This window comes from Pecten maximus, chromosome 10, assembly GCF_902652985.1.
Source record: "Pecten maximus chromosome 10, xPecMax1.1, whole genome shotgun sequence".
In the NCBI taxonomy this organism is placed as follows: domain Eukaryota; kingdom Metazoa; phylum Mollusca; class Bivalvia; order Pectinida; family Pectinidae; genus Pecten; species Pecten maximus.
In genome coordinates, this window is record NC_047024.1 from 5,278,161 (window position 1) to 5,292,692 (window position 14,532).

At 38.8% G+C, this 14,532-nt stretch overlaps 1 protein-coding gene across 1 annotated transcript; it reads left to right on the forward strand.

The window, feature by feature from the left end:
• LOC117336023 (sodium-dependent glucose transporter 1-like) lies at positions 1–12,331 on the forward strand. The gene is made up of 4 exons (XM_033896349.1): positions 1–63; positions 6,326–6,538; positions 8,549–8,834; positions 9,964–12,331. Exons 2-4 carry the CDS (start codon positions 6,398–6,400, stop codon positions 11,910–11,912), a joined length of 2,376 nt encoding a protein of 791 aa, XP_033752240.1. The 5' UTR covers positions 1–63; positions 6,326–6,397; the 3' UTR covers positions 11,913–12,331.
• Positions 12,332–14,532: the final 2,201 nt, after the last annotated feature.

Sequence of the window (14,532 nt, forward strand, 5' to 3'; positions counted from 1 at the left end):
CGGTGAGCTGTCAGTCTCTGCAGTCAACAAGCCCAGGTTAGAAGGTAAACAAGTTACGTATAAGTAAGTAAACATTATGACGATTTCGTCGTCTGTTAATGTGTGTGATTGCTATTTAATTATTGATGTTCATAGCTTTGAATTTAGACGGGACATCGATTTGGTGGGTATAGTGGCGTGCAAAACGTATTCGGTCACGGAATATAGTTCGACACTGTACTTACAGTAACAGTTGCTGACAGTATAGTACCAGAAAAGACATAGAAACCTCGTGCTTTGTGACAAATTTTCAATTGTTTTTTATGATATCGTTTTTTAATTGATTTTCTTAAACAATTGCTAGCTCTTTCGTCTGGCATTCTTGCATACTTTTACCCTGGTCTTAATTTTCCCGAACTAGACAAATCTAATTATGCAGTGTAACAGGTGCAATTTAGTGATGGGTCTTCGATGGGGGAATTTACCAAAGGCCTTGGAAAATTCAAGTACAATCAGGTTGACATGATCGTATTTGACTAAGACCGTTAATAAAGTCCCCCATCAAAGTCTCCTCACCAGGCAAACTGCACCACTACGCACTGAACCAAGATAAGATCATGTGGATCCAAGGTTTTTCGAAGAAGAGAACTAAACAAGTGGTGCTCGATAATGAAGTTTCAGAAACAGCAGATGTCCTATCCGGGGTACCAAAAGGAACATATATAGGCCCAGTCCAGTTACTGCTTTACACAGACAACATTGTGGACAACCTACTGTACATACACCATCCGTATGCTAGCCGATGACTGTCACAAGCTCCTGTATCGCGAGATAAACACTCCCATGATCAGGAGTAACTCCAGAATTATCTTGATTCCTTACATGAGTGGTCAGTGAAGTGGCAGATGCCATGGCCTTAAATACCAAGAAGTGTAACAGTAACTCCATGACAGTTATACTTGCCAGGAAATATTAGTTTGCCAATATCTATGCACTAGGAGGGGATCTACTGAAACACCATACCTAGGAATCAGCCCCATTCTATTCTACAAAGTGATTAAACAACTAATTACCATTCCAGATTCGTATCAGCCCATGACTCACATGCAGCCATAATTGTCACCCGAAATCACTAATGCTGTTTCTTAGTATAATCTTACAAATATTTACAAATATTCCTTTTTTCCCAAGGACAGTACTAGTCTTGTTATGGAACAGCCTCCCTCCAGATCTAGACACCACCATACATTCCTTCGATATCTTCAAGACGAGATTGGCCTCACCCAAACAGATATAGACAGATACTTGTGTATTTAGTTTTAAAAACAAACTTCTTTTGACACATCATTTTTTAATAATTACATGCTGCATGTGTGCAGTCAGCAAAATATCCTTCAGACGTTGCTGGTTATGATCCAGATACAGAACAGTCGTGTGATGTTGTTTTGTTCTTTAATCTTACTTAATCATGCCATTTCTAAAATTCCAAGAGTGCAATGTGCAATATCTTTTGCTCTCTGCTGCTGAAAATTATACAAATATTATTTCAGGAATGAGCAAATAAACTTCTACATGTTTGTAAAACTTCAATAAATTCCATTAAATAACAAAGTCATGAAAATCCCTTGAAAATTTGTCAAAATCCCTGAATGTATATATAGCAAAAAATTAATGTAATATTTTTGGCACGTCTGTGCATGGACAGTTTATATCGGTCATTCGTCTTTCATGAGCTGTATGTTTCTGGACCTCCTTGATTTTGTTACTGTGCACTCTCGTGGAGCTCCTTAATTTCTTTTCTTGGAAATTAATACAGCATATTGATTTTGTGTTTTATCATTATATACTGCCCCTCTTTAATGTCTAACTATTACAACATTTGAATTAAAATTATACACACTGTATAAATATATACAGTTCCTGTGCAACTTAATTTGTATGGTAGTAACTTTGGTTGAACTTTACTTCAAGATCTCTCCAATGGTAGTTCAAGGCAGATTTAAAACCATTTAATGTGCCTGCATCCACAACACATTCTTTAGAGCTGTTCCAGACGCCTTAACTCAAACTTCAAAGAAATGTTTCCTGATGTTTAACCGTGCACATTGATTTTCCAATTTCTTGTTGTGACCCCTTGTTCTAGCTAGATGTTTTGATTTAAATCTTTTGACCTTTATGACTAAGTTTGTCTATGCAAGTTATTAACTTGAACATTCGGATAACATCATCTGCAAAAAGTTGACATCTGCGTAGGTGTCTTGTGTGATAACTCAAGTGTCTTTAAGCAAATCAAACTCTAACTTCATTCAGATCTTCCTTTTCACAATTGCTTGCTTGGGATTGCTTTTGAGATCTGAAGGTCAAAAGTCAAGGTCATTGTTACTGAAATAATAGGAAATTTGTTTCTGTGCAATAACTTGAGTTCCCTCGGGCTGATCAAACTCGAGCTTCATGCAGATCTCCTTAACACAAGTGATTGTTTTGGATTGATTTTCATGTCCGAAGGTCAAAGGTCAAGGTCATGGGATTACTTTCATATACAAAGGTCTAAGGTCACTGTTACTGAAAGTAGAAAATTTGTTTCCAGGTCGATCAATCTCAATCTTCATGCAAATCTTATCACAATTACAATGCTTGCTTGGACATGGACTGCCATCATCGTCTTCCCTCTTTCTCGTCGGTGGCACCATTTCAATGTGTGGTTCAGTGATTGGCTTACCTGACCTTTTCACTCTCTTATGGCTAATTGACCCTACATAACCTCCCCAACTCATATCTCATAACTAAATATAATAAGTAAAACCTCCTTAGTCCCATGTCTATCATACCCAATAATGGTGTCAGTAGTTACAGCCCTAAGTGATTCTTTGACAGTTGAGTCATTGGTATTTTTTGATTTCCTCAAGTTTTTTTTATAAAGTTCTGTTTTAGTTAAATTTGGAAAGGCAGCATGGAATGGCTCCCATAACCTGATTTTAAGTCTAAGGTTGTGAAATATTTTGTGTCCCTAACAAATCCAGAATGTCATCTATCAATGGCAGTGGATAAGAGAGTGTTATTTTGTAAGGGCACTTATGTCAGCACAAATTCTCTGTTGTATCAACTATCACTAAATAAGGGGTATGCTACTAAAGAATCCTGCCTGTAATAATTTGTCAATTGTCTTGGATTTCACTAGGATTTTTCCCTGGCATGTAACTTGTATTTTTACCAGACCTGTAGCCTCAAGCGCCCCAGCTTTACATGCATTAGTGGTGGCTTCACTTCGTTCCTCTAATGAATTTACCTTCAAGTTGGTAATAATAATAGCCTTTTTCAATTGGAAAGTTTTGTTAGTATAATTGACAACAAATTTGGCACCTCACGGTTGTTGACTTTAATTTCCCCTTTATTAATGGCTGATATTTAAAACAGACCTGAACCTGGGAACCCAGTATTTGCTTTAAACCTTCCTTTGCATAAATGGGCTGTTTGAGTTTTAAGTATTTTGGTGGTAAGTGTTTTGGTAATCAGTCTGACAAGAGAGACCACGTGGATATCATCTTCTAGCAGAACATTTGTCTTTTTTACCCATAGGTAGCCTATAAGTCAAAATACAATCTTATGCCTTGTTTGATCAGCCAGTCTTGCCCTGGGATAATGTTTATATTAATGCCTGCTACTACAAAGACAGAGTGTTTACATTTTACCTTGCCTATGGCAAACATAATGCTAATCATTCCATCGACTTGTATAACTTTGCCATTTACAGCTGTAAATTGACTGTACTTTTTATGAGTTTAATTTGCTCTTTAGGCTTTATAAACTTGTCTGTTCATTAATGATACCTCTGCTCCGGAGTCTTCTATAACTCTTAGCTTCTGATTTTGAAGTTTTATTCTACAGGAATAAGGGTTGGTTGTAAGTTCTATCTTATACTTTGGTACTTCTAGTGCAAGTTTACTTCTAATCCATGTTTTTGGTTTTGTACATTTTTTCTGTTTCTCTGATCTTACACCTACGTACCATTTGTTCTCTCCCTTTTGTTTCAGAGGTCGCGGTGGTCGAGTGGTTAAGAACACAATGGTTCTGACATCTGAATTTTTTCACTTACCTATTCGTTAGTCATATTATTGGAATACAGGATTAATTTGACGTACATGACTTTTTTCTCTGTCTTGTAATTAGCTGTCACTATCACTGATCATGTCAGCTTCACTCACTGGTCCCTCATGATCACTCTTTGAGGAGGTTTTTTTCTGGGAAATTGGTGCTTTACATCCCCAGAGCACAACCCTGAGAGTGTGACATATCCACTGAGGTTGTGACACATCCACTGAGAGTGTGACACATCCACTGAGAGTGTGACATATCCACTGAGGGTGTAACACATCCACTGAGAGTGTGCCATATCCACTGAATGACACATCCACTGAGAGTGTGACACATCCACTGAGAGTGTGACACATCCACTGAGAGAGTGACATATCCACTGAGAGTGTGCCATATCCACTGAGGGTGTGCCACATCCACTGAGGGTGCGACACATCCACTGAGTGTGCCATATCCACTGAGGGTGTGCCACATCTACTTAGGGTGTGACATATCCACTGAGGGTGTGACACATCCACTGAGGGTGTGACACATCCACTGAGAGTGTGGCATATCCACTGAGGGTGTGACACATCCACTGAGGGTGTGACATATCCACTGAGGGTGTGACATATCCACTGAGAGTGTGACTTATCCACTGAGGGGGTGACATATCTACTGAGGGTGTGACACATCCACTGAGGGTGTGACATATCCACTGAGGGTGTGACATATCCACTGAGAGTGTGACTTATCCACTGAGGGTGTGACATATCTACTGAGGGTGTGACACATCCACTGAGGGTGTGACACATCCACTGGGAGTGTGATACATCCACTGAGGGTGCAACACATCCACTGAGAGTGTGACATATCCACTGAGGGTGTGCCACATCCACTGAGAGTGTGACATATCCACTGAGAGTGTGACATATCCACTGAGGGTGTGACATATCCACTGAGAGTGTGACATATCCACTGAGAGTGTGCCACATCCACTGAGGGTGTGCCACATCCACTGAGTGACATATCCACTGAGTGTGTGACTTATCCACTGAGGGTGTGACACATCCGCTGAGTGTGACATATCTACTGAGGGTGTGACATATCCACTGAGGGTGTGCCACATCCACTGAGTGTGACATATCCACTGAGGGTGTGACATATCTACTTAGGGTGTGACATATCCACTGTGGGTGTGACATATCCACTGAGGATGTGACACATCCACTGAGGGTGTGACATATCCACTGAGGTTGTGACATATCCACTGAGGTTGTGACATATCCACTGAGGGTGTGACATATCTACTGAGGGTGTGACATATCCACTGAGGGTGTGACATATCCACTGAGTGACACATCCACTGAGGGTGTGACACATCCACTGAGGGTGTGATACATCCACTGAGGGTGTGACATATCCACTGAGAGTGTGATACATCCACTGAGGGTGTGACATATCCAGTGAGTGACATATCCTCTGAGGTTGTGACACATCCACTGAGGGTGTGACATATCCACTGAGGGTTTGACATATCCACTGAGGGTGTGACATATCTACTGAGGGTGTGACATATCCACTGAGGGTGTGACATATCCACTGAGTGACACATCCACTGAGGGTGTGACACATCCACTGAGGGTGTGATACATCCACTGAGGGTGTGACATATCCACTGAGAGTGTGATACATCCACTGAGGGTGTGACATATCCAGTGAGTGACATATCCACTGAGGGTGTGACACATCCACTGAGGGTGTGACATATCCACTGAGGGTTTGACATATCCACTGAGAGTGTGGCATATCCACTGAGGATGTGACATATCAACTGAGGGTGTGACATATCCACTGAGGGTGTGACATATCCACTGAGGGTGTGACATATCCACTGAGGGTTTGACATATCCACTGAGAGTGTGGCATATCCACTGAGGATGTGACATATCAACTGAGGGTGTGACATATCCACTGAGGGTGTGACATATCCACTGAGGGTTTGACATATCTACTGAGGGTGTGACATATCCACTGAGGGTGTGACATATCCACTGAGGGTTTGACATATCCACTGAGGATGTGACATATCAACTGAGGATGTGACATATCAACTGAGGTTGTGACATAACCTCATATATCCATATGGGCTTCCCTCCGTCCCTCGCATGTTAAGAGACTGCTATGATGTACTTGTATTTGATAAGTGCTCTAATCTAGATCTGTAGCTACATGTTTGTAATTAAATCTACACAATATTCCACTTTTGTTTCAGATGAAATCTCGTTGATAGAGTTAAAAAGTAAGAGTTACAGCTGTATCAATTAGCGAAAAAAAATTACCAATCATGATGCAAGATATGGAAGAAGAGGAAGTCACATTTGATGAGGCGGGCCTCCTTGACAACAAGCAGAAGAGGTCAAGGTCATCAGTATGGTGTCAGAGTATCATCAAAATACTCTGTCTGTCATTGGCATTCTTCAGCTTGGTAAGTTTGTGTATCTGTCATTGTTATTTTTCAGTTCTGTAAGTTTTTTGTGTTCAGGTAGAGCTCAATACTAACAGTGTACCTGGAGTCCTGATGAGGCCACCCAATATTGACCTCCTTCAATGTTGTATTTCAATATACAAGAAGTATTAAACTTCCATCATCAGATGTTGGCTATTCATATTTTCTTTTTCCCATAGTCTGTCATTCAGTTATCTAACTCTTTCCAGCTATCCTTAAAGAATTCTTGTTGTCACTATTTATTCTGGGATACTGAAAGATTTTGGATTCCTCTTGTGAACTTTATTTATTTTACGACAATTGAGAACAAGTTATATAAACTTTTATTAATCACACTTGTTGCCCCAGATTGAAGCATGCGAGGGGTCTTACCGTTGGAGAAAACCGGAAACCAAAAACTGGATTCCTCTTAGTCCCTAATTTCTCATGTTCACAATTTTAAGATTGATTTGGAAAAAAAACAACAAAAAACTGAGAGAGCCATTTCTTGAGTTGACAGTTTTAAGTCATCTATCATCACATGGTGGGCTATTCAAATTGCCCTCCCTCCCTCCGTAAACGATTTTTGTTATTGCTATTTCTCAGAAAGTACTTAAGGGATCTTTCTTAAATTTCATATGGAAGTGCCCCTTGGCCCCTTGTTTTACATATTGCATTTTGCGACCGATCGAAAATCAACATGGCAGACAGGCGGCCATCTTGGATTTTGACAATAGAAGTTTGTTACTGCTAGTTCTCAAAACTTACTGAAAGGATTTTTCTCAAATTTCATATGTAGGGTTCCCTTGGTCACTTGTTGTGCATATTGCATTTTGGGACTGATCAGAGAACAATGGCCAACAGGCGACAGTCTTGGATTTTGACAATTGAAGGTAGTTACTGCTAGTTCTCGGAAGGTACACAAGGGATCTTTCTCAAATTTCATATTCCCCCTGGTCCCTAGTTGTGCATATTGCATTTTGGGACTGATAAAAAAACAACATGGCTGACAGGTGGCCATCTTGGATTTTGTCAATTGAAGTTTGTTATAGCTAGTTCTCAATTTTCATTTGTTGGTTACCCATAATCCCAAGTTATGCATATTCTTGTATTGGACCAATCTGACAACAGCATGGCTAACAGGCAGCCATCTTCTATTTTGACAATTGAAACTTCATTAACAATTTCTAACAGTACTAAATGGCCATTATGGGTCTTTCTCAAATTTGAATATAGAGGTTATCCTTGGTCTCCAGTTTTGCATGCAAGTCTGATTGTAAGAAATAAATGGATGGCAAAGAGTATGGCCATCTTGGATTGTGATAGTTGCAGGTTGCTTCTGCTATATCGTGTTATATAGTTATGAAATGTTTTGAAGTACCAGTAAGAGTGAAAGAAGGGAAAAGAAGAGAGAAGATCACTATGTCATTTGACTGATATGGAGCATTCAGTGGTGGCTGCCAAGATCCGTCTGGGATCTCTTGTTATTTTCATTTCTACTTCTCAAGAACTGTAGGTTCTCCATTGGCTATTGTTGAGAATGCTTAATATTTAGACTAATAAAATGGCTGGCATATTGTCATTTTGACAGTTGAACATTTATATTGCTAAATTAATAATTCTCAAGAAGTAAACTGCAGTGATCTTTCTCATATTTCTTATGTAGGATCCTTTTGACCTTAGCTATGCATAAACAATTTTAAGTTTGATGAGAAAAATAAGATATTTGCATAAGTTTAACTGTTATCCCAGTTTCTGAAAAAAGATATTCATTTGTAGGTTCTTCAGTGATCTTAGTTAGTTACAAATGTATGTTCAGTCATGTGACTGATCAGAAAACATTTCAATCATATTTCGTCGTATGTCAGTTAGATGATTAAGAGAAAACTTGTTAAAACTAGAGAAAAATAAATTTTACGTGAGAAAATAGAGATTATCGTCATTATGATAGATGTTGTGTTACTCATTTGAATATTTTTTTAAAATCTAAACTTTGATTTGTTGTGACAGGGTCTGTGTATTGCCATTCCTGGCCCTACTCTAATAGACCTGGGAGAACGTGTTCAGACTGACACCACACACATGGCCTTGGTGTTCACAGCCCGCTCCGTTGGCTACCTGTTGGGAGCCCTTGTTGGAGGATTCCTGTTTGACATATTTGACAAACAACTGTTGCTGTGTGTGACTCTGTTCCTGGCGTCCTTAGCAACCTGTGTGATTCCCTGGGCACTGACAATCGTAGTTCTGGCCGTGATGTTCTCCCTTCAGGGCATCGCTATGGGGGTGCTGGATACAGGTAGGCATTGTAATCTCTGTATCTTATTTTGCAAGAAAAAAACTTGTTATTGTATTAAATGAGTTCTAACTAATGTATTGAATATTTCAACAGCTTCCTTGGTAATCAGTTTCGCAATTAAGATATATTCCTGGATGTACACCTTATTATGCACAGCTGGGCTCAAAGTGGATATTTTCACCAGGTGGCCTATTTGGCTACTAAGTCAAAAATCTAGATGCTAATTGGTAAAGTTAGTCGCCCGGCCAAGTTGTCTTACATTTAAATAAAGTCTTTTAATTCTTTAGATCAGTATAACATCTCTCTGTAACTTTTTCAACTGTGAATGTCATTTTAGTGTTGACTTCAATGTTAACCTTTGAAATACAATGATGTATTAACCAAATCGCAAATTTACACAATTTATTTTAGTGGCCATGCAGGCACCTTAACAGTTAATAACTGGTCGCCAATGGTGAATTTAAGACGCCATGGCAACTAAAATTTGAGCCCCCCCCCCCCCTCCCCGTGTACCCCTGTGTACCCCCTGTGTACCCCTGTGTACCCCCTTTGTACCCCCGTGTACCCCCCTTTGTACCCCCGCCCCCTTTGTACCCCCGTGTACCCCCTGTGTACCCCCTGTGTACCCCCTGTGTACCCCTGTGTACCCCCCCGTGTACCCCTGTGTACCCCCTGTGTACCCCCCCGTGTACCCCCAGTGTACCCCCAGTGTACCCCCAGTGTACCCCCAGTGTACCCCCTGTGTCCCAAACATCACAGGAAGGTGTCCCTTGGGTCTTAGTTATGTGACCCTCTGATTTCTAGTCTGATCCAGAAAACAAAATGGTTGAGTTGAAGTTTAGTATTTCTATTTTAGCTTGCTTCATGATAGGAGTCGGGGCTTGTGTTGGCTTCAAACTTCTTAAAATTCCACAAAGAACTTCTTCTGAAACACCTAAAACCTTGAAAAAAACATCTTTTAATGCATCTAAGATCAGACCATTTTGAGATCAAGATTATTGTATCCAAATTACAATAAATTAGATTTTAGGGATCATTTTTTATGCTTGATCTTCGTTAAATCTTAGAAGACAGATAAAATTATCTTTGATAAACTTGTTATAAATGGTTTTACTTAAATCATCCACAGGTGGGAATGCTCTATGTGTGAGAATCTGGGGTAAGAGAAGCTCGCCATATATACAAGCCATGCACTTTGCCTTTGGAATAGGAGCTTTTATTGCACCGCTATTGTCCCAGCCTTTTCTCCACGAAGTCGCCCTTTCTAACACAACAAATCCTATCACAGACGGCAGCCAGTTATGGAAATTAATGATCAACAACAATTCTTCTCTTAGAATTAAACGTGACGATTTAAAAAGTGTTCAAAATGTGACAGATTCAGTGAATGGGTCTTCAAGTTTTGAGATGTCCCTAAACATTTCCACAGAGATAAATGTGAGTGTGACAACCTTAGCTCCTACTACTACCACATTGAAGGTTGTGAAGCCAAATGCTAATGATGGATTCCTAAATCCGTATTATGCTGATGGCAATTATGCAAATAAAAACAAAGATGATTTAACTGATACTGGTGAAAAAGATGGTAATCCTGCCCCACCAACGCCATCACCAGCGGTGGAGAAGTCAAACACCACCTTAACTCTGACTACAGTGAATCAGGGTGATGAGAATTCTTTGAATGATAGTGTCACAAACATCACATCTGATTATAGTAACACCAGTGAATCAACACCTATCACTTCCTTGCCACTTACTACTCCAACTGCAACTTCTAAATCAACTACAACTCTGAATCCAACTACAACTCCAAAACCAACAACTACAACTCCAAAACCAACAACTACAACTCCTAAACCAACCTCAACTCCAAAGCTAACTACAACTCCAAAGCCAACTACAACTCCAAAGCCAACTACAACTCCGAAACCAATTACAACTCCGAAACCAATTACCACTCCGAAACCAATTACAACAACTCCCAAACCAACCTCAACAACCATTGATATGGATTGTTTCGCTTGTATTGGAGTAAGTGAAAGTAATCTACATATAGACACACAGGAATCGTCCAATGCCAGTCAGTCCAATATGTCAGACGTCACTACTGTATCCTTGGAGACCAGCACAGCCATTAAACCACAAACAGTTGGAGATATGTTTAATTCTGTGGTGCAGTCAGTTAAAAACATGTCCAAGATTCAGTTCTCTTATACCATCATAGCAGCACTACTCCTGGTTAACGCTGTCATCTTCCTGCTTCTGTTCTGTTATGACAAGGGGAAGGGAGATCTCGACCTTGTGGCCCAGAGGGAGAAGGAAAACTATGTTCAAAATACCTGTGTACGATTTATCATACTCCTTGTCATGTTTCTGTTCTTCCTGTCCTACATCGGCATGGAAACGACCTATGGCGGGCTCATCATGACCTTCACTGTAGAGTACATGGATTGGAATAAGAATCAAGGGGCCATTGTAACTGCCATATTCTGGGGCTCCCTGGCTGCTGGGCGGGGATTTTCAATCTTCATAGCTGGGTGTTGTAAGCCACACTGCATGCTGATAATTGATCTCCTTCTGGTCATTGGAGGGGCCACAATGCTGAGCTTTGTTGTAAAGAAGTATAGTTTTATTCTCTGGCTAGGAACATTATTCCTTGGATTGGGGATGTCATCCATTTTCCCCACGGGTCTCGCTTGGACAGAACAATATTTCCGAATGACAGGCAAGTCAACTGCAGTGCTAGTGACTGGCTCTGCCCTGGGGCAGATGATAATTCCTGTTGCCACGGGATATACAATTGACAAAATCAACAAGATGTACCTGATGTATGTGGTATTGATTCTCAGTGTTTTCTGTACAGTACTATTCATAGTGATGCAGCTGTTAGCATCCAGGTGCAGCAAGGCATCTGTCTCACAAAATGGATTTATGCCTTTACGCAGTGAAGACAGTATAGAAATGGACGGTATGTCTTACGGTACTACAGAGGCATCAACAAGGCGAAGACTTCTGCCAGCTTACAACGATGTTGAGTATGATCAACTTCCACAAGATGGTGATTTTGAATTAGATTAAAATTCCAAATATAAACTTTTACTGCAGGTACAGTAATGAAGATATGTATACTAATTAATTGACATACTTTTGTTTTGAGAGAGATTCACACTTTGATTTTTTCGAATTTATGTGATCCCACCGTTAATACTCATTTCAGGATTTAGTTTTAAATCATTTGAAGTTTTTTTTATGTGGCAGTCGTTTACTGTTGTGTATGTTGGTTTTAGCTCACCTGATCCGAAGGATTAAAGTGAGCTTACATATAATTACGCCGTCCGTGGCATCTGCCCATCCGTCAGTCTGTCTGTACATCCACGAACTTAGTTTCTCACTTTTAACTATACTATTTATTGACTGATTTACATGAAATTTGATCAAGAAGTTCAGTTCACAAAAATAAATACCGAGGTAAAAAAAAAACAAGGTCAAAAGGTCAAGGTCATTAGGCCAAAAAGTCAAGATCAAGTTTTATATATTTTCATTAGTTAATGTGTTGTTAATCAGAATTAATTAAAGAGTAACTGACCAAAGATCAAAGTCACTGGATCAAAGGTCAAGGTCATTTGGGTCCAAAGGGAAGCGTTTAGCCACATTAACTAAAATATCTAGGTGATTGGTACAGGTCCTCTTGGTCTCTTGTGTTTTATATGCACTGCTTCTTACTCTCTGACACTGTACATTAATTATCAATCAAATCCAGAGTGTCACACAGTGAAAGTCCAACCAGAGGAGATGTGTGTGACTGTCAGATCTAATAAAAGGTTTGGTGGGGAATTTCTTTGTCCTGAAGATAAGAACTTACCCTTCTTCTGCCAAATGTCTCCACACATATGCAACATGTTTGTTATTAGTGACAATTTTTTGTTGTATTTATGTTGATAATACAAATGTACCAATGGTAGAAATATAGACATTCAAATGTTAATCTAAATTCTCCATCAAATTATCTGTACAACATTGATGGTCAAGCTGTATATATATATGTTGACATTGCTAGGTGTCTGTTGCATAAATTTAAAAATAAACATATCATACAACTGTCAATATCCAAGTGTGTATGTAGTGTACCTAGATGTCCAAGGTTGTCTGGGTCCAGTAATTGCTAGTAATATTTTAATATATAAATACATTGTACACATATACATATATATAAATATATCATATGTTGAGGTGTGGTACCTTCCTATATAACTTTTGTTTTACTAGAAATACAATGTCTCCTGTTGGTAATCCACATAAAAAGTAAAGTAGTCTACAGGTGTAAAAATCTTTGTCCAGTAGAAAATACATATAAAATGCCTCAAAGAACAAATTTTATCGTTTGATTATTTTATGATTATATAAAAATATTTTTTATTACATTTGTATTTATATGTGAACATATGACTAGATACCTTGTTTTTATGCATATACACAAAGTTGTGTATAACCGTATACTCATCATTGACTTCCCACCTTAATATCAAATTTCTGAAGTGTCTACTGAAGTAGATAAATTTTTTGTGTCTCAGATCAATGAAGGCCACCTTATTATGATGGCACCGTTTCATAATTTCTGTTTATTTTGAAAATCTCTTTTTTACTGATTATTTGAACTCAGATGTTGAAGTACACTCTCTTTGTATGTGAATCTTTATAATTATGTACTTTCTTTAATTTGTGTTAATCAGCTGATCATGATATGCACATTGTATGTGAATACATGTATGTCTGGAGATTTTGAACCCACCAGAGAACATATAGATATCCACAAAATCCTTCTTAATTCATACAACATACATCATGTAGTAAATTTAATTTTTTTTTATGTATACGGTATGTACTTTATTGACTGGTTTGGTAAGGGGAGATAACTCAGTAACTCAGTGTTTCATGGTTATAAATGTGCAATTAATTAATTACACAATGCTGGTAGAACACCCTCAAATTTACAAAAGGCGTTTATGTCTGTGATAATCAAATATCTTAAATCTATACTAGATATATGATTTGTTGTATATTTGTTAAATTTATATTAATAACATTTCACTGTTAAAATAATTTAGTTTTGAATTTATTACAGAATCAAAGTAGACACATTTATCCTGAGATGTTCATATACAAATGTAGCTGGTGAGAGTGCAGACTAGGTCAGTGTTATGGATCTTGTTGTTATGTGATACAAGGTGTATTTTGGAGTTGTGATTTGTAGGATATGGCGCTTGTGAATTTGTACCTAGCATGAAAAATATTAGCATGAATGAAAACAAACATGAAAAAGTAAAGTTGAAAACATCTTTAACATTATTTGATTGAAACACTCATGTATACTACAGTGTTTGTTCCCCATTGATATTCCAGGAGGGGATTCCCTGTATAGGGCCAGCTCAATCACTTGTCAGTTGATTGCTTTCTGGAACATGGCAAGCTATTTCACCTACAATTGCAAAATTTGCATACAATGCCTTAGGTTCACCCAGACTTGTGTATACTACCATTATTGTAAATGTGTGTTTGCTAATACTGTGTCGCTTACAACTGCCAACTTGTATGTGAGAACCAAGAGAATGGCAAAATGTTGCCTGGGGACATTGGTTCATGAGCCCCGGCGCCACTCTGTATATATAGGGAGTTACAACTATTTCATGAGCCCCAATCT

Coding starts and splice junctions, on each gene's coding strand:
- LOC117336023 (XM_033896349.1), top strand. CDS start 6,398: ATGATGCAAGATATGGAAGAAGAGGAAGTCACATTTGATGAGGCGGGC. Junction 6,539..8,548: donor CATTGGCATTCTTCAGCTTG/GTAAGTTTGTGT, acceptor TTGTTGTGACAG/GGTCTGTGTATTGCCATTCC. Junction 8,835..9,963: donor TATGGGGGTGCTGGATACAG/GTAGGCATTGTA, acceptor AATCATCCACAG/GTGGGAATGCTCTATGTGTG.